Source organism: Manacus candei, unplaced genomic scaffold (assembly GCF_025592945.1).
Source record: "Manacus candei isolate 608988 ecotype Guabito, Panama unplaced genomic scaffold, ASM2559294v1 h1tg000077l, whole genome shotgun sequence".
In the NCBI taxonomy this organism is placed as follows: domain Eukaryota; kingdom Metazoa; phylum Chordata; class Aves; order Passeriformes; family Pipridae; genus Manacus; species Manacus candei.
Window position 1 is genome coordinate 4,771,569 of NW_026138125.1, and position 18,810 is coordinate 4,790,378.

Here is an 18,810-nt window from a genome sequence, read left to right on the forward strand (position 1 = left end):
CCTCATCAAGAGTAGAACTATTCATCTAAGACAAATGCACTGATAGTAACATATTATCTAACAAAAGTCATAGGTATGTCACGCTTTAGCTGTTTTGGAAAAAAAAAAACAACTTCACTCATGTTCATAGGTCTATGAACAGAGAAAAACATCCAACCTTGACAAACAAGGGGAGGAACACTCCCCCCACCTCAAACCCCACAACATGTGGCAACTATTCCGAAGAGCAAAGGCTTTTGCAAACTATATACAACTAAACAGACTTGTTTCTACCTATTAAAAAATTTAAAAAAAAAGAGTAGAAAAAGAGAAAAGCCATGCACAGCCAGCAGCTCACAGTAGCCTGCACACCAGGACACGATGACAATGTGATGACAAGACCAGCAGCAGTACCCAGAATTCTGAGGGAAAGTTAGAAAATAAAGTACAGTATACAGTAATGATAACCAGGGGATGTCTGCAAACTTTTTTTTTTTTTTGCCTCTAAAGTTGGTGGAGGAAAGATGTAGCAAACATATGTGGTTTTCACTTGCTAAAGTATGTGTCATATCAGCAGTTTTGGGCAGACTCACATATTAAATGTAGGCTCGGGAGAACCCTTTTTTCACACAGTAGAAGAACAGATTACACTAAGAACTGTGCAAGTTTTTAATTAAGAAAATAATAATAATAATAATTAATAATAATAATAAAGGTAAAAGTTACTGAATACTAAAAACAATGCCCAGAATGGAAGGACTGTACAAAAAAAATTCTATTTGGGAAACCTCAGTGAACCTGTGGAAGGTCTAAAACCCAAACTGTGGGATGGGCATTTAAATTTTCCTTCAGAAAAAATGCCCAGAATCAAGAATGTTCAGAAGCCCTTAACTGAAGGCACAAAAAAGACTATTTGTCAAAATTTTTTCCTGAATCAAGACCTTTCTTTATAATCAGGGAACTCATGAGCAGCTTTTACTCTTCAGCCATGGGACAGCAGCAAGGAGAAAAGTTTAACCATATTCCTACAGGCTTTGGGAGCAGCTATGGGAAATGTGAGGAGGAGAAACATCCTCTTGCTCCAGAAGAGTAAGCAAGTGACTGACCAGAGACGTAAAAGACTCAGGCATCCCCGACTCGTGTTTTAAAATTTACATGAAATGAATTAATCACCTTCTAACTTGAGAAGGGCAAATATATATACCAAGATGTGTTCTTGCACACGTGCTTGTCTCAGTTTCAGCTATAGAAGAGTTTTACAAAGGGGTTGGAGCAATGCCAAGACTCATCCCATTTACCGCATCTTCCCGGGGCTCATTTTGGGGGAAGGAGAAGATTTAAACCCGTTTTCTCTCTGCTAAGCCCACATCAGTCTACTAAACTGATCCTTTGTACATTAGTGGACACAAGAAAATGTGCACCAGGCACAAGTGTGCACAGGACAGGAGTAACAGTAGATTTTGGGTTAAAGGCAATAAAGAAATCCAGCTTTTCAGAAGCACCTTTATGCATTTTGATTTTACATACTTTGGGGTGGGGGTGACCTGCTACCGAGGATTTTGCAGTCTTGCCCAATCCTACTTTTTGTGGAATAAGAAAGTTTATAAAGTTTAGCTCTTCACCAGAGAATACCTTACAGTTTAGTGCTTTTAACGAGAAGAATGATGAGTAATTAAAACCACATTTTCACCCATGTTTCCATCTACTTCCTATTTCCACAACCACATTTAAAAATATAAACCCTGATTTTCATAACAGTCAGGCAAATAATTGCACTTGGTATTTTCAATGCTACCAAGTACTGAACTGGTGTATCAGCAAATAACAGAATGATAAAAATAATTAACATAGTTTTAATTTAAATATTTATGACACAGTTGACTCTGTGGCTGCACTGCACCATTGTGCTGAGTGCAGTACACAAATCCTGATAGATAGAGCCCCTGTTTCCAAGAGCTCCTATTGTTCATCGCACATTGCTCAATATCAGACGATCTCAAAAAAGCTTTTCAAACATTAATTAAATCTCCCAACTTCCTTTTCAGGTCAGTAAGTTTTATTATCCTAGTTGTGCAGATAAAGAAAGTGAGGAATGAAGAGGGTAAGGCACTTTCCCACCATGACACAGCCAACACTTCTCACTTCCACTCTTCACTTGCTCCCCAATCCCCCACCACGAACCCCCCGTGCCTTTGAAGGCTCATCCATGTGCTGTGGGAGTACATGTGCATCTGGCCAGCACATCCCAGGGAGGGCTGGTTACTGCTAAGGACTCTTCAGTTAATCAGGACCACGTGAGGATCCCGCTTCTGGTTTGCACTCACACAAGTTTCAGCAAAATATCACCGGCGGAGTTAATTTATGTGATTTTGTAACCTCTCAATATTGCTCGGAGTTAGTTTTCTTTTCAGCTCAAATGTTTTTTTGCTGGCCAAAATTAAGAATGCTCAATTCACTACAAAATGGCTTTCCCCACCTTTTTTTTTTTGCTATTTTGGGATATTGGGTCCAAACGCATTAATGTCCGGGACCAGGTCATCAAAGGGTAAATTGCAGTGCTTTTCATTTTGCTGCCTAAAGATATGTGATTTTTCTCAGAATTAAGGCTGTAAAATAAATAATAGGCTTGAAGTTTCTTAGATATTCATTGGAACTTAAAAAACGAAACAAACAAACGCAAAAAACACTTTAATGCCAAAATGTCAGTGCTTTGTGCAAAATAATTAATATAACACAATAAGATCTATTCTATTATTGATTGAAAGGGAATTTATGCAGGTAATTCATTAAGGCTGCTAGAAGTTTGGCATGTAAATCCCCCAGCAATTTGATGGGAAAATAGCCCCTGATTTTTTTTTTTATAAGCTATAAAATACACACTTCTCAGTGGCAGATATATAAAAAGCAAAAGCAAATACCTGAACAACCAGGGTCATGGATGGCCCTGCTCTGTGAGAGTTCTGGCATGACATTAGATCAAATCCTTTTTCACACATTGCAAAAGATGCAACAATAATTTCAATCACCATGTTATGAGAATCAATACAATTTTTGCTTCCAGAGAATGGTATTTTACATTCCAACATCTGCAGGTTATCACCTTCATACATCTCTTTTTGTGGTCAAGTGCATGATTACTACTTCTGACAGGGTATTGGCCATTTTCTTACGAAGATCTACAAATTCTTGCAAATAAGAACCAATTTGAAAAAAAAAAAAAAAAAGAAGAGCAAATCTGTGGACTGGAATGCACCCTACTTGTAATGGGAACAAAAAGCTGGCAATGAAATATAAACCTAAATCACAGCAGAATGACCTACTTTAAGGCATTTGCCAAAGAGACAGTGTTTTAGACAGCTCCTCTGAAGTAGCGTCTTTATGTCTATGCCATCTGCAGATTTATTATTGTGCTTTAGGAAAAAAAAAAAAAGAGGAGGAAAGAAAAAAAAATGGGAAAGAAAAACCTACAGTATGCCTGAACAAAACTCAAGCTTCATCTATAGAAAAGATTCCAGTACTGTGGGCACCACACCCACACCTACTGATGTGGTCCAAGTTTTTTCTTTAGAGGCACCTAATTAAGAAACCCTGACTCATTTACATGGATACGTTTGATCTAAATTACACTCCAAACCACACCAAATTAGGAGCATCTGTGAATGCAAAGTGTTTGTTCCCAGTGCCTGGTAGAACAGGGCCAGTTCTGGACGGCACATGTTCAAGTGACGAAAAATATTTCAGATGTAACATACTTCTGAGACCCACTTTTCCACTAATAATTCATAATGAGTTAAACCAGTATCTCTGCTTCAGCAATTATTTCAGGCTGTGAAAAAAAAGTCATTTTACTTTTATAAGGAAGCTGGGGGGGGGGCAGGGGGAGGGTTGGACAACCCTATAGTTTTGTTACTGTCCCTGATAAAGGGCATTAAAACAAACATTAGCTGCAATTTAAATCTGTGTACCGCATGTATTGTTAGATATACTTTACTCCTAAAGCCTGGACTGAAGGAAAGTGGCCATGAATGATTAGCTGTTGCCCACAGACAAGGCCTTCTGCCTTGTTGTATGGTCTTCCATCATTAATTAGCCTTCCAGAGGGGTCCAAGCGAAGAGCAGGGTCTCAACCCAAAGAGGTGGGACCCTGCACTCCGGATAATGTGAAAAATTCAAGACCACCAGATTTGTGGGTGATTATTCCATTTCCAGGCTGCATTGCTGGTGACTGACTACACCTCTTCGCACCTCAGAAAACCACTCCATCCTGTGGTGGTTAGGGAACTTTATCCCACTTTCATACCTTTTACTAAGAGCAAGCAGGAGGGGCTGCAGAAACCACTGGTTGCTGCTTTGCTGTCTTACTGACAAACCAAATAAAAAAAAATAGTCTTAGTCTCACTCTAATTTAAGCAGCCCTGAGGAGTGCAAATCCAAATTCCATGCTGAGCTTGCAATTCCCAGCCCACTGGCACAGTTTGGCACAACCTTCAGATTTGGCCCATAGTGTTTGGCAGCCACCTTTTATTCTTCCCATCTTTTATACTTTATGAATAGTCTAAGTTACATAATACCAGTGACAATTTGTTTATGGCAAGCTCTGGAGTCACTGTTTTATGATTACATTCAAACTTTAAGCCACATTTTGACATCTAAGGATCATCTTGCATTCTCATGTACTATATACAATGAAGGTTTGTGTTCCAGTAAGGGGGGGTGGGGGAAGGAACTTTATAAATAACATGACTCCTTTTGTCTGAAGAGATTTTAATACATTTTTCTGATCTACTGTTTTTGCAGTAGCTAGAATATAATTTGAATATATTAATATTTTCAGCAACTGTGCTGAGGGAGCCCAGTTAATAACTTATGCATGGTTGTATAGATACACTTCAGACAGAGGTAGTTTTTAGCCCTTATGTTGGTAATACTTAGAAACACACAATGAAAGAGCCTGTTCTTTCCTCCTCTTTGTTGTGGGCATGCATTGTGATGGTATGGAGCCAGTGTTCTTTCTGTTGTCTACACAGCCTGGATTCAATAAGCAGTTATATATGCATATTATGACAATGTGGTCAAGGAAACCAGATTTTTTTACTATACCTTCATGTGCCTGTACAGTATAAAATCTGGTATTTATTTTTCTTGTCCTCATTCAATATGTTAACAAAATCATAATTTGATACAGGTTATGTTCACTTTATAATTAAAATTATAGAGTTAGATGAAAATACAGCAAGATGTTGCTGAATGGAAAATATTTATCTTTTCATACATTGCGCATTATGGTGCAATATAAAATCATAAATCTGTGAAGCAGCTCACTCCAGCCAGCTTGCCTCCACCCATGGTCCACAAGATGCAACCAGTTACCTCCTCCAGGCCGAGGGTTTCTACAGCACCTCAGCCCTGACGTTAGACAGCACTGACACATCCTCTCCAGAGTTTGCTGTGGTCTTCCAAATGAAGACCCCTTGCCATGGAGATGAGCCAAGAAAAGGGAATTCAGGAAAGTTCTGTGGTTTTTTACAGATCCCACCAATCCCTCTCCTGTAGCTCTCCAGGCACCTTTATGGAAAAAGCTCAAACGTTCTGCACCATGTTCTCTGTGTCAGCACTAAATTCAGCCTCCCCAAACCACCTCAGGATAGCACTTCATCTGTCTGGAAACTGTTCCCACTTCCCAGATCATTGCTGTCCACATTTCCAAGGCCAGACCTTCACCAAACACCATCAGCAATCACCACACACTATCAGCACACAGCATATGGTACTATGGTACAAACCTATAGCATATGGAAGCTTTCCAGTAAGTAAAGTTTACTGGGAACATCAGTTTGCCTTGTTCAAACTCTCAGCACAGAGAGGATTTTCACAAGGTTGTGGCAGCAGTAGTAGCAGCAACTTAATACCACCTCCTCAGACAGCTCAGATTGTTTCCATGTCTGGATAACGGTCTCATAAAAGTGTCATTGGAAGAATGAGTTTTCATTCCTTCAGAACATCCACCCATGGAAACCACGGAAGCTGCTCTGGACTCAGAGTCAACCCAGAGATTCCTAACTCAGGAAAAGTTTCAAACCTTGGTGAACACATTCTGGATCTCACCTGACCACTACGGGGAGGAACTTGGTAACCTTTGTGGGTTAAACACTAACAGATTTCCATCACTCTTCGTATTAAATTACTTTTATAGAGCTTTGCATCCTGAAACTACAATATTTCATTCTTAAAGAGGCACTTTCTCAGCTTGTAAATCCATCTACAACCATTCACTTCAAGTTAGACATTTTCTGCTGTAGGGGAAGATCTATGCAGCACCTACAAAAGGGTGTCCTGGAAGCTGCTTAGTGAGGGAGCTGTCCCAAGACTGATGACCATGCCTTGATATCAACAGTAGGATTGCACCTGTTGTTCCTAAATCTTTCAGTCTTTGTCAGACACGATTTGGGTTTGGAGGTCTAAGAGACTTGTCTCTGTTTCCTCAACAGTTTTTCTAACTGTGGATTTTGATCGGGGTCAGGCAGAAGGAGATATTGGCACACCTGGGTCACTTCAAGCTTCAAAGATGAAAGAAACACAATTGCTAAGGGAGGTAGGGCTGCCTGTATAGAGAATGAACACTTTATAAAGTATCTAAGGCAGTTAGACCAGAGTCATCTGAGACCAGTACATGTGTGAATGGGTATTTGACTTTAAAAGAACTGATGAGAAAATTCAAAGCTAGTTTAAATCCAGGAAATATTGCAGAACTTGCAGTACTACAAAGGGTGCTTCTTAGAAAAACACAATATATGTAAAATCCTCCACTCCAGGCAGTTCCTGCATTTAGTGCAATGGACTACACACAAAAAAATATGCACAAAAAAATAAACATCAAGCTAAGGTGAGAGGACAAGACAGACAAAGTGTAAGTAGAAAAGACAATGCTGACACAGTAAATTCATTGCTCAAGGGCGAGTAAAATGTAAATAAGTTTAAAGAAATCAAAGACTCATGGCACATACTCACTAGTGCATTTAAAGGCTACATTCATCCTACTCGTGTTGAGTATCAGGGCTGAAACAATCGTGATGCTGGGAGGCATGTTAAAGCATCTTTCAAATCTGATACAAATGCAGTGCATATATATTGCAATTGTAGCTTGTGGAGAGCTCAGAACTGAACCTGGAAGAGTAGGAATCCTGGTTGAGGTCAGATCCCACACAAAATCATCTCTTTTGGATAGATCACTGCAAAAAGTCTCTCATTTTAAACAACAAGATGGTGAAAATACAGGTTAAAACCAGAAGATTTTATATTGGAGGCAATTTATAGGTGAATGTTATTTTTTTCATTATTTAAAAAAGACTTGAAAAGAAAAAAAAAAATAAGTAATTACAGCAGTTGGACTTGATGATCCTAAAGATCTTTTCCAAACTAAATGGTTGTGTGAATCCATTATACAAGAGCTCACAGAGAAGGATAACTTCAATAAGAGTTTGTTCTCTGACTTTCATGGAACTCTTTGCCACATTCTCTGATTTCAACGTCAAAAATTACTGGTTGTCTCGCAGAATTGAATAATTAATTCATGACACTGGACAAGAACAATGTGTTGTTAGTGAAACTAAGCTTTTCAAGAGCAGCTCTAGGCTCACCAGCAAAGATTTCTGAGCAGGTTGTCTGCAGCTCAACATCCCAGGTTGAAATTCCAGCCAATTGCCCCTTCTGGGCTCTAAGTCAGAAAGTAAACCTGTCATATCCAGGGCTGAGTTATTTGCTGGCAGCTGGATTACGGTAGTGCAAAAGGGCTATAATTGAAGGCTGCGAGAGGTTATAGATGGAACATAATCAAAAGCAGTAATTCCACTTAGTAAAAGTAGATATCATCCAAAATGGGAAAAGTTAAGCTTATATGAGGTGAAATTCTGACTCCATTCTGGCTCCCAGTCTCTGGGATTTTTGTCAGTGACTTTCAGAGTAATCAAAATTTCACTCACTGCCCAGAGACACACTGCAAAGGGTGTGATGAAGTGAAAGTTAAAATAACTGCTAACCTGGGGCTTCCAAAATATATTTTCTGAGTACAGACTGCTGTCTCACTCAGTGTTTTCCTAACGCAGCAGTGCAGGCAGCCCTTCTGGGGACCAAGGGGATAAAGTTGTGCTGGTGAAGTACACTTGGGACGTGCAACAAGAACCACCCTGCTGTGAATGCTGAAGTTTCCACTGTTCATCACCCTGTGGGACTTGGGGAACTGGACCACTTCGAGATAGTAGGGTAGAGGTTTTAAGAAGTGTTTTCAGAAAGCTGTAACATCACTGAGTATCAGTGGCAGTGCTGACACCTTCTACCTGAGCCCCTCTTTTGAAAGACAGGTAGAGCTTACTGGAAGAGGGACCACAGAATTGGCTGACAGATGCCCTAATTTCACTGGGACCAGGAGGATTAAATTATAATACTGAGTCTCATAATCTTTCTATCTTTCCTACCAGTAAATCTGAATCAAAGAGTACAATTGATGTGCCTCTGGGAAGAAGGCTCCATAGGGTCTCCTGTGTGCTTTCCATGTCCCCTCTGCTTTGGGTGTGCTGCAGAAAGTGGCTTCTTTCACTGAGTTACAAACCAGCAGAATTGGTGGCTCTGCCTTTTCTGTTTGTCCATCATTAAGCACATCAAAGCCTCGGTGTCCCCATCAGAAAACAATGCTGCTAATAACGTTAATCCACCTTTATTAAGAGCCTTTAGCTCTATGGAGGAGTACCAGATATTATTAAGACAAAGACAAGAGGGATAATAAGGAAATGTGTTTTTTCCCTTGCTGACCTAGTTTCTAACCTCACTTTAAAATCTTCCCTTGATTTTAATTATGCTTAATCTAAAGCTAAGCTCACAAATCTAGCAAACTTAAGGGCGGCTTTTAAGTGAATTTTCTCGCCTGTCAGAGTTCCCGAAGCTTTCCGTGCCGCAGTCAGAAGTTTATTTCCAGCCCAGATGCAAAGTTGGGGCAGCTCTCTCCGCCAGCACCACGGTTGTGCAACGCGTGAGCTCGGGCACTACCTTGCTCAGCTCGAGCCTGTGTAGCACCACAGCATTCTTCACAGAACAATTGCAGTCCTTTTCTCATCAGCCATAGCCAGAGGCAGTAATAAGGGTGAAGGATATCTATCATGAAAAGTCCAGTGTCAATGTGTTCCCCCAATTTATTTACTGACCTTCAATGCAACAGCCATACTCCTGACCCTCATGAGATGAAGCCTAAGGGGAAATGGCACTGAGCACCAATTCCATATCCTGTTGTTCTGTGGTCTAAATTAAGTGCTAATTAATTACCACTGGCATCTTTGGCATTGCCTGTCAAATTGGATTTAGGATATCCTTTCACTGTTTAAACAAATAGCCCTACATCTAAAGCTAAAATCCCAAGTGTCAGCGTTTTCTTTACTTTTAAATTTTTATTTTAAAATTCAGCGAGTATGTCCATGGATTTTGCAGGTAGAATTCAAATAAAAGAAACAGGAATTGATATTGTCAATTTTGATTAATAGTCCCTCATTAATAAACATCCTGTTATTCAGTTTCCACCTGCAGTTGCTGATGTTGCCTGGAATCAATTAACTCATATAATTTGATTTATTTTACAAAGACATTTTTGGATGTGCTGTGCTGATGATAAAGGTTCTATATTTACAATTCATGATTTAAGCGAGATTGTTACTAACTGCTTTTTATTTTTACTGTTACAGGGAAATGTAGCTTCAGGCATTTTTGAACAAAAATATTTAAGCAATTTAAAAAGTTAAAGCTTTATTTATTTAAAACTATCTGTTGCCTTCTGAACCACACAGGCCACAAAAGCATACAGATCCAGGACCTCTGACAGGTTGGTCTTTACAATAAGCTAGTTGTTCTGGAGAAAAAAAAAAAAATCAGAAATAGAATTAAAAAATAAATTTAAAAAAAATATCAAGTACGGCAAAAGCTACACCACCAGCCAAAAATACATTTAAGGCCTCTATGAGGTGTATCTCTGTCTGAACATATATTATTCTATGTAGTCTCACACTGCCTTTATCACTCCACTATCCAAACTCCTCTAAGAAGTGCCTTAGCATCTGCCCAACATCTGTCACGGGGGGTTTTGTTCTCTCTCATCCCCTCCCCAAGGAAAGGCTCATGCTCACAGTGCTCGTGTGGTTTTTGAAGAGGGGTTCACTGTTGTTTGAGATATATTTGCTGCTACAGGCAGAAATGAATGCCTTGTGCACAGAGCTGCAGCCAGAGGAGTCCAGGATGCTCCTTAAGGAAGTTCATGGCCTTCAGCTGACTCCTATCAAAAGGCTGTGCCCAAACAGGCAAACTCCAGGCACAATAGCAGCATGGACTAGGCAGATCTTTCCTCTTAAGAACACTGGTCAGAACCAGTTTGCATTCACACACAAAAAATTACAACACAAGCCAAACTGTGAGGGCAGAGTGCTGGCTGTCAGTAAACGGAAGAATTTAGTGGGTCACCCATTTGGGTCAGTTTTCCAAAAGGAAGACCTGGAATTTTTGTCATAGGGAAGATTTTTTGGAAAGATTTTGAATCCATCTCTTTGACACAATATGGTTTGGGGGAGTGGGACTTGAGTTTTTGCCCACACGAGGGTCTTCGGCAGAGCCACCACAATTTGGAGATGATCTCCTGCCCTTGCTGTCCATGGGCCAGTGTCCACCCTCTGTCTTTGAACCTTCTCTAACTCAGGAGATGTCCAGAAAAACAAAAAATCCCAAGGCTGAGGTGCGGATATACTGTTACCCTGCCCACAGCTCCTCAGTACACCTCCCCTTGTGCAGAAGAACAAGCAGGACTTCTCCAAAGCAGATTCCTGAATAAAGCCCCAGTAGAGACTGGAGTATCTTTAGATATCTAAATGTGTTTTTACCTCCTGGCCTCAGCCACCCAGAAGATAAAGACATTCTTTACAAGACAGGCACTGTGTGAGGTGTGTGCAAAGGCAAGAGCACATGTGCTCTTCTGCAGGGACGTCATACGGATAGCAAAGTTCACCCAATGCTGAGAACACTTTATTTTTAACTGTTCTCTTATTAAACCAGGCTAAGCCAGAATAAATGCCTTTCTTCAGCTTCTCAGAGTCTATTCAGCCAACTGTGAAGCAATATTCGGAGTTAGTTTAGTTATTATTTTCATTTAGGGCTGCACTCCAAGGCAGTTCATCCAGGGAAGGGCTCGTGCTGTGAGATATGCGGGGGATCCCCTGAGGAAGCCCATTCTCCACCGGGGCCCTGTCAGCTGTCCAGGTACTATATATAGCCATCCAATGGTCAGATTTAAAGGCTAGTCTGAAGCAGAAGACAGCATCAAGTGCTCATTCTTGTATCCCAGAGCAACTGAAGAGAAGGGATTTTTCCCAAAGAGCTGTAATACGAACCCACAGCTGCAGAGCACAGGAAGCCTATGGAGTTTCTGTAGGCCAGGAGCCATTGAGGCTATTTTCAGCAAAAGCAAGCTCTTAAGTATGTCTGAACTATTTCTGACCCCACTTGTAACATATCATTCGCCATGACCTGGTTTCTCTATTACCAGCCTAGCTATTGTTTCGAATTCAACCTATGGAACAAACAGGGATTTAAAATACCTTCATGTTTTACACAAGTAGCTTAGAACTGTATTAGTCCACTGTGATCCCTGGATTGTGTTTATTTGTTGCAGAGGAAACCACATGGCACATTTTGAAAAGGACAGACACTGTAGTGTTTTGGAGCTCCTTTATAAGCACAAACCTCAGGTCACAGTTACATACACACCAAGCTCCCCCCTCCTAAGACAGAACAGAGATCCCACAAACAACAAGCTGAGGATTCAATTGATGATGTTTGCATTTGCTGAGCTTCATCAGCTGGTGAATACCACTGTAATGCAACTGAGCAAATCACCTATAAAGCCAGGACATAAGTAGTAATGAGGTTTAGCTTGCATTCATAAAATATCAAGAATCTGAAGTTAATACTAAATTTTAAATTTGTCTATGCAGCAGTGCAAGGAACTGAACAGTTGACACAAATAGAGTTTATGGTATCAGGGGCTCACTAACCACCAATTACTTCCATAAGTTTCCCAAGGTGGAGTTAAGTAGTGCACAGGCACTCTTCCTTCACAGTGGGTGTATTTCTCTCCTAAGCTGGTGTATCCAGCTGGATATGAATATCTCTGCAAGGTTTTGACCTGTTATAAGACCTCTATCATTGTTTGTGCTTTAAGAGGGCTCTCAAAGCTCACTTTTCAGCACCAAAATCCACTCAAGTTCTTCCCAAAAAACAACTACTGTAGCTGAACTGAAATAAATTTCCAACAGAAAAATGACATTGTGGTGATATTTTGTATCTCAGGAAAGTATGTAACAGGCCTTAAATGGAAAGGAAATACACTGAGAGAAAACCTGATAGATTATCTGTGCATCATGTTGTACTCATGCTTCCTGCCTAACACTGAAAAACCCATCTGCAAAAGCCCTGCCAAAATGTGCTTATACACACACAGGCATTATCACTTGCTAGGACGGTACGTTTTATTATCAGGTTATTTTCCACTACATTTGGCACAGTTAAGGTAAGTATATTAACTTTACTTCCAAATAAAGAAAACAAAGTTGTGCTGAGTGTCTAAGCCATTGTCAATGAGTTAAGAACTGACAGGAGGTCCAAGTAATCAACCCTGTCTACGGCGCTGAGCTTTCCCCTGGGACACCTCCTCTGATCATACAATGTATCTGACGGGCATGGATGTAGAATTGCTTTCAATAAAGATTTTATTTCAAGGTTGGATGATTCCTTCCCAAATGTCTTGTCACTAAAGCAAAGTATGTAATACCTGTTATTTTTTAACTCCTGTGAACCAGCATTTGGGAGGGAGAGGAGGGTAAAATGTTGAGCTGGAAACTGTTCATCATAAGAGACAAATTTTAACACGTTCAAATTGATTGGGAGCTCTGCAATAGCAAAAGTCAGAAAACTGCTGCATAAAAACTGGCCTGTAACAGTGCAGTGAAAAGGCCTGTTAACAGAATTATTGTTGGGGAGAGCTGAAGGCAGCTGAGCCCTTCCCAGGGCCAAGTCCTTAAGCTAAAACATTGCATTTGCATATGCCTGAGTATAGATAGGAAACAGATATTGGCTAATTTGAGGATAATTATTGGCAAAGTGAATCAATGGGATGCGCAGACTTTGACCTATTAAGGCAGCTCATAGGAACTCATATAAAATCATTCCTGTCATCCATCGGGATGAGCAGCTCTGGCCATGACAGTGGTCACTAGCACAGTTCAGCAGAGGCACAAAACACTCCCAAAGGGGCTGTCCTGGAATAACCCACTCACAGAGGAATTGGCTCCTAATTCTATAAGGTTGGTTGCTATACCAAGATGACACGAACATATCTTTTTTTCTCCTTTCCAGAGAGTTTTCTTTATTTCCATTTATCTTTAATGTCTCTTGAACTCTATTTAAGTCTTGGTTTCTGTCTCTAATGGTAGATACTTCCTTAAGGAACTCAAATATTGTGCATAATGCTGGCAGACAGGATTCTGATAAGATCAAAACCTATTTTTGTCCTTCTGTCCTCCACTGAATTCAGAAGATGGCATTTCCTACACCTGCCACTCTGGACCATAATATTATACCAAGAGACTCATTCTTACTCTTCTGATCCCTTGTTTTTCAGTATGTTGTCCTTCAGTCATAATCTATATTACCAGTTCATGGAAGAGTAGTAGGACTGTCTTGTTGAAAAGTTATCCTTAAATATAATTTAAAACAGTGGAAGAGTATTAGGCATGGATGAAACCACTTCTGCTGAGGGTAGACATGCCCCTGACATTGAGTAAAACTAAATCCTCACAGGCTGGAAAAGGCCAAGAAAACAAAACTGAGAAGTTCTCAGTGCAGCTGGCAGAGGACAGCTCTACTCTCCAACACCCTCCAGCCTAAAATAAAACAGTGCCCTTTCCAATGGGGATTTCCTCCCTAAGTACACCGACTTCTCCATTTTTTATGTACCGTACTTATATAGCAGTTACTGTGGCGTAAAAATAGATGAAGAACATTTCCTAACACCCAGTGTGTTTGAAGTAATAATCCAGTGTGCCTTCCAAATGTCAAAATTAATAATGATTTTATTTAGAGAGTTTGAAAAGTGTCAGTTTAATGGAACTAGAGAGCCAACTCACCATACAATGACCCTCTTAGCTGTAGAGTTGCCCTGTTCTCCATCACACGCTTTCCAGCTTGCAGTTGCCTTGGCAACAGCCAAAGCATAAATTTCAAGTATTTTTCCTTATATATCTGCCATTGACACTAGAACCCTCCTTTCAGACACTTCTTCTGTTTTAATACATCATTAATTTCATTACTATTAATAATGAGAACTGTATTTTCTGCATACCTCCTGACTTGTGATCTTTAAGGACTGAAGCTATTTCTTGAAGCTCAATTATTTCGGGGAAAAAAAATAATCTTGTGCAGCATAACGCCCAACAATTTCTTGATATGATTCCAACATCTGTGGCACTGGATTATGGATTGTTTCTAAAATAATCTTAAATTGATGGATCATTGCTCCTTTCATATGGGCTTGACAAAAAGTACCTCTGGCATTTCCTTTCACTTTTTATGTTGAAAATGGTGTATCACTCTTTCTGCTCTTTTTCTTGCCAAAAAAGGAATTCTTGCCCATTTTTTCAGGATTTTCTCTTTTAACAACTCAATTTCATTTAGCAGCTATAGTAATAGCTTTAAGTGTGCATATTTGATACTGATTTGCTTTGACTTCTTCTTTTGTGAACAGATGAAAAAAAATATTAGTTATAGAATTTCACTGGTAAATATTTGTAACTCAAAAAGACGTAAGTTCCCAAACTTATAATTATTTTGTTCAGGCTGGATTGAATTCCTTCCTTCTTTCCCTCCAGTAGCTGTATTTCATCACAAATTATTTGACTATTTGTCTCTAAGTTTGCTTATTATGGTCATCAAAACAAGTAAAATTGCATGAATACATCAAGATTTTTCAAGAAATTTTCTCAATAAAATAATTCTTATTCCAGTGTTAAGCTATAGATACCCCAAATCTATTCAAATATTCTTAGTGTCACATCACATACTGATGAACCACAACAGATACTCATCCTCTCCATCACCATCACACACCATGCACATCCTCCATTGCTTCATGCCATACCCTCACCTCCTGATTGCTGAGAAAAGTTGGCAACACCTGGACTTTACCAGGATTTGATGCAAGGGATGGAATCTCTGGGAGAAACAAGGAAAATTATTCTCCTTCAAGATGATGGCAAACAAAGACAGGAGGGTTAGCCATGAATCTTCTATTTTCTGTGTCCGCATCGGGAACGCAGGGTCCCAACATCCTGCTCCACATTTAGCAGACAAAGGAAGTCAGTCCCCTCCTGTTCCTTCAGTAAACAGCTCCTCCACCTCCTTTCTTTCCCCTGACTCTACTCATCCATGGTCCACTGCCTCCTTCTCCCTGCAAGGTGCTTCTCCTCCAGCTCCATCACTGCTGCCCATTATGAACACCCACTCATTGCAATGATGCTAAATTGATGATCTCCAAAGTGACACAAGATACAACTGCTGAATTATTTTCCCCTGGTGATCACACATCTCCCCATCCTGATGTCATCACTAACTACTTTATGAGGTTTCTAACTTTTACCATGTAACAAACTCAACAGAAATCAAGTCTTTGTCACAGAGAGGTCCCAAGCTTGATGTACGTGCTTCTGCATTAAGTGGCATCAAGCAAAAAAACCTTGTCACCTCTGCAACATTTTTAATTGTGATAAAGATGTGTGACATCCATCAGAAGCCCACACAGTCATTTGGCAACAAAACTACTAACTTTTTAGACTTTTTGAACTCCTAAGAGAAGAGATGATATATTAATATTACTACAGAGGAGAGATAATTAATTTTTTAAAAATTTAATGAAGATGCTATATTTTAAGAAACTAATAGTTAAGCCAATCTGATTAGTGCCATATGGAGAGTGTTTTGTGCAATGGGCACCACGGTTACTAGCATGAGGCAGAACTAAGTAATTCTTCCTATTTATATACAGGAAAAAAACACGAGTGTTGATGCTCAAGGAACGTGGTGAACGACAAGATTGGCACAAATCCACAAGACGATGCTTTTTGCTATATGACCCGCCCAGTAACATGAAAGGAACCCTTTTTTAAGCGCCTGAAGCCATTATGTGTCGTGAAGTTTCTTTCCCTTATAGTGTAGCTTGCTGTAAAATCAGCAACAGGTATGGGAAAACAGAGACAGGCTGTGATGGTATTTAAATTGCTGCCCGGAATATAAAAAGGTGAATGAGTGACAATGGGAGAGGAGGGGGGAAAAGCAGCACTTGGCTTCAACAATCCACTTGGAACATTTGAGTTGAAACTAGCAGGTTAAGGAAGCATCCATAAATTAAAACATTTACATATTGAAGTCACACTTCATTCTCATTCCTTGGTAGAGCTGTGCAATTTATTTATAAAATGTGTATCTTCATTTACTAGTCTTTCCAACCTAGGATACATTATGTATTCTGGAGGGTTGAGGCAAATGGATTTCTACTTAGTTTGTACTCACCACTGCAGAGATTTATGTGAAACTGCCTATCTAAACTCCATCCATTAAACCCATACTGTTCTTAGACCAGACTTCTCCATCCTTAATGCCATTTCCACAGGAATATTAAGTCTTAATACAGACACAAGATCAACTTTTAATAATAATAGTCCGTCTCTTGTAATTTTGTGGGTAATAAAGATATCAAAGGTTATAATCCTTACCATTATTTTCTAAGTCATCTCATTAAGGTATGTGGTCTCTGTGTCTTCCAAGAAACTTTGTGTCAGGATAAGGCATGCAAAAGTCTTTAGTTACATAAATTTCACAATCCATTTCAGACCATACTCACTTTATTGGATTTAAATTAGCAGAAGGAATGTGTTTCATATGAGCTCTATATTAAGGGGCTTTCTTTTGGTTTCCACAACTCTTTCAGTGCTGGAGACCACGTTAAGGGAAGCAGGGAATCTTCTCCCTGGCACCACAATGACTCTCCTTTCCTTATTTGCCACATTGGCAGAACTTTCTCTTGCCTCCCCGTTTTCTTTCTTTTTGATAAGTTAACCAAACAAACATCCCTGCTAGGAGAATCAGTTAAAAAGTGCCTCTATGTACTTCAAGAGCAACAGTGACTCCTCTGACATCCTTCTTTTTTAACCAATTCTTTCCTTTCGTCAACAGGATAGCAGCCAAGGAATCCGTGAATCTTATGTCAACACAAAGCTTAGGAATTGTGTTTGGACCAACACTCCTTAGACCTGAAAAGGAGACAGGGAACATGGCAGTCCACATGCTGTACCAAAATCAGATAGTTGAACTTATGTTGAGTGAGTACAGCAAGATCTTCGGCTCGGAGGAAGACTGACAGACAGGGCCTGTTATTGAAAACGTTCACATCTGTCTTGATGTCTAATATTTTTACATATCTGTAAACATATTTCTGAAATATTTCTTTTTCTTTCAAGTGACAGATGCCTCATTTTGTGCAAACTTAATGATGATTTTGTGTCTAATTTTCAAACATTGGAATAAAAAATATTGTCAACATTTGCCTATATGTATTCTGCATTAACCCTTTGAGAGTTTCATTATGCTAGCACTCCAAGTGTCACTTTTTCTGCAAGCTGAGCATACAGCATATGGCCCAAGACCATAGAAAATGCTGTTTACCAACATATGCAATGGCACAGAAAGACAAATAATAATTGAGGAGGTTTGTGGAAAACGGATTAAAATATGTATATTAAAAGCAATGAATTAAAGCAGTGATATCAGATCATTCACAGCTAATCTGAGTATAATTTACCTTTCTCTTTGATATATGTTGAAAATTAAAGGCATGATGAATAATCAATTTGTCTACCCCAAGAGTTGGAAAAAAAATTACATGCAATGCTTTAAAACAAATAAAATAAACAAACACAAACAAGATGAGAATGTCACTATTTGCATAACAGTGCCTAAAAGAAATTAAAAATGGAATTGGAACTTTGGCATTTTTACTTAAATGCAGTACATGAAATGAAGACATTGCATGACTGCTCATTTTAATGTAACATCCATTTTGATTCTTCATCACACTGTACATCTGCCCGCTTTCCCCAGCTATCTCATGTTCTGTAGCATTTGTATTGTGCTCCTGAGGATGCTTTATTGGTGAACTACATTAAATTCATCTAGAAAGAACTTTAAAAAAAAGCCTTTTCATATGCCCTTAGGATTACTTGGCTAGACTTGAATCAATTTATGCATTTGATGGTTAGTTTCAGTTGTCATGGATAAACAAAAGGGTAACTGTCTAGAATATATCAAATATTGTTTCATTTTGAAATATATGTTTCCAGCTATACACGTCTCCTACCCTGTTTTGTAAAAGTATTCTGCTGATAAAATGTAGACTTATGTTTGACAGCTTTTTAATCAAGTTCAAAGAGAATAAATAAAACTAATCCAGTGTGGTAAAGAGTCTGTCTGGTTATCGATTTGTTCATAAAATGAAAAATAAACCATGTAAATAAGATGTGTGAAACACAGATCTAGAAGCAAATATTTAAAGCAATTAAAGACCCCAAAACATAGGATTAATGCATAGGTCTGCTGCGCGTGAGAGATATGTCTTCAATATCACCTCGGCAGATCATGGATTGCCTCAGTTTTTACTCAGCACAGTCGTGCAAAATACCATGTTATTGAGGAAAGGTCACT

At 39.3% G+C, this 18,810-nt stretch overlaps 1 protein-coding gene and 1 long non-coding RNA gene across 3 annotated transcripts in view; one reads left to right on the top strand and one right to left on the bottom strand.

Moving 5' to 3' along the window:
• Positions 1–18,570, top strand: part of ARHGAP15 (Rho GTPase activating protein 15) — a 332,973-nt gene extending 314,403 nt beyond the window's left edge. For both annotated transcript variants that reach the window (XM_051810345.1, XM_051810343.1), the window contains one exon: positions 17,287–18,570. In XM_051810345.1, the coding sequence (XP_051666305.1) occupies positions 17,287–17,470 (184 nt within the window). In that variant the 3' untranslated portion in view covers positions 17,471–18,570. The remainder of the gene's footprint in view (positions 1–17,286) is intronic.
• Positions 1–18,810, bottom strand: part of LOC127481276 (uncharacterized) — a 46,662-nt gene that overhangs the window by 14,613 nt on the left and 13,239 nt on the right. The window lies entirely within an intron of this gene.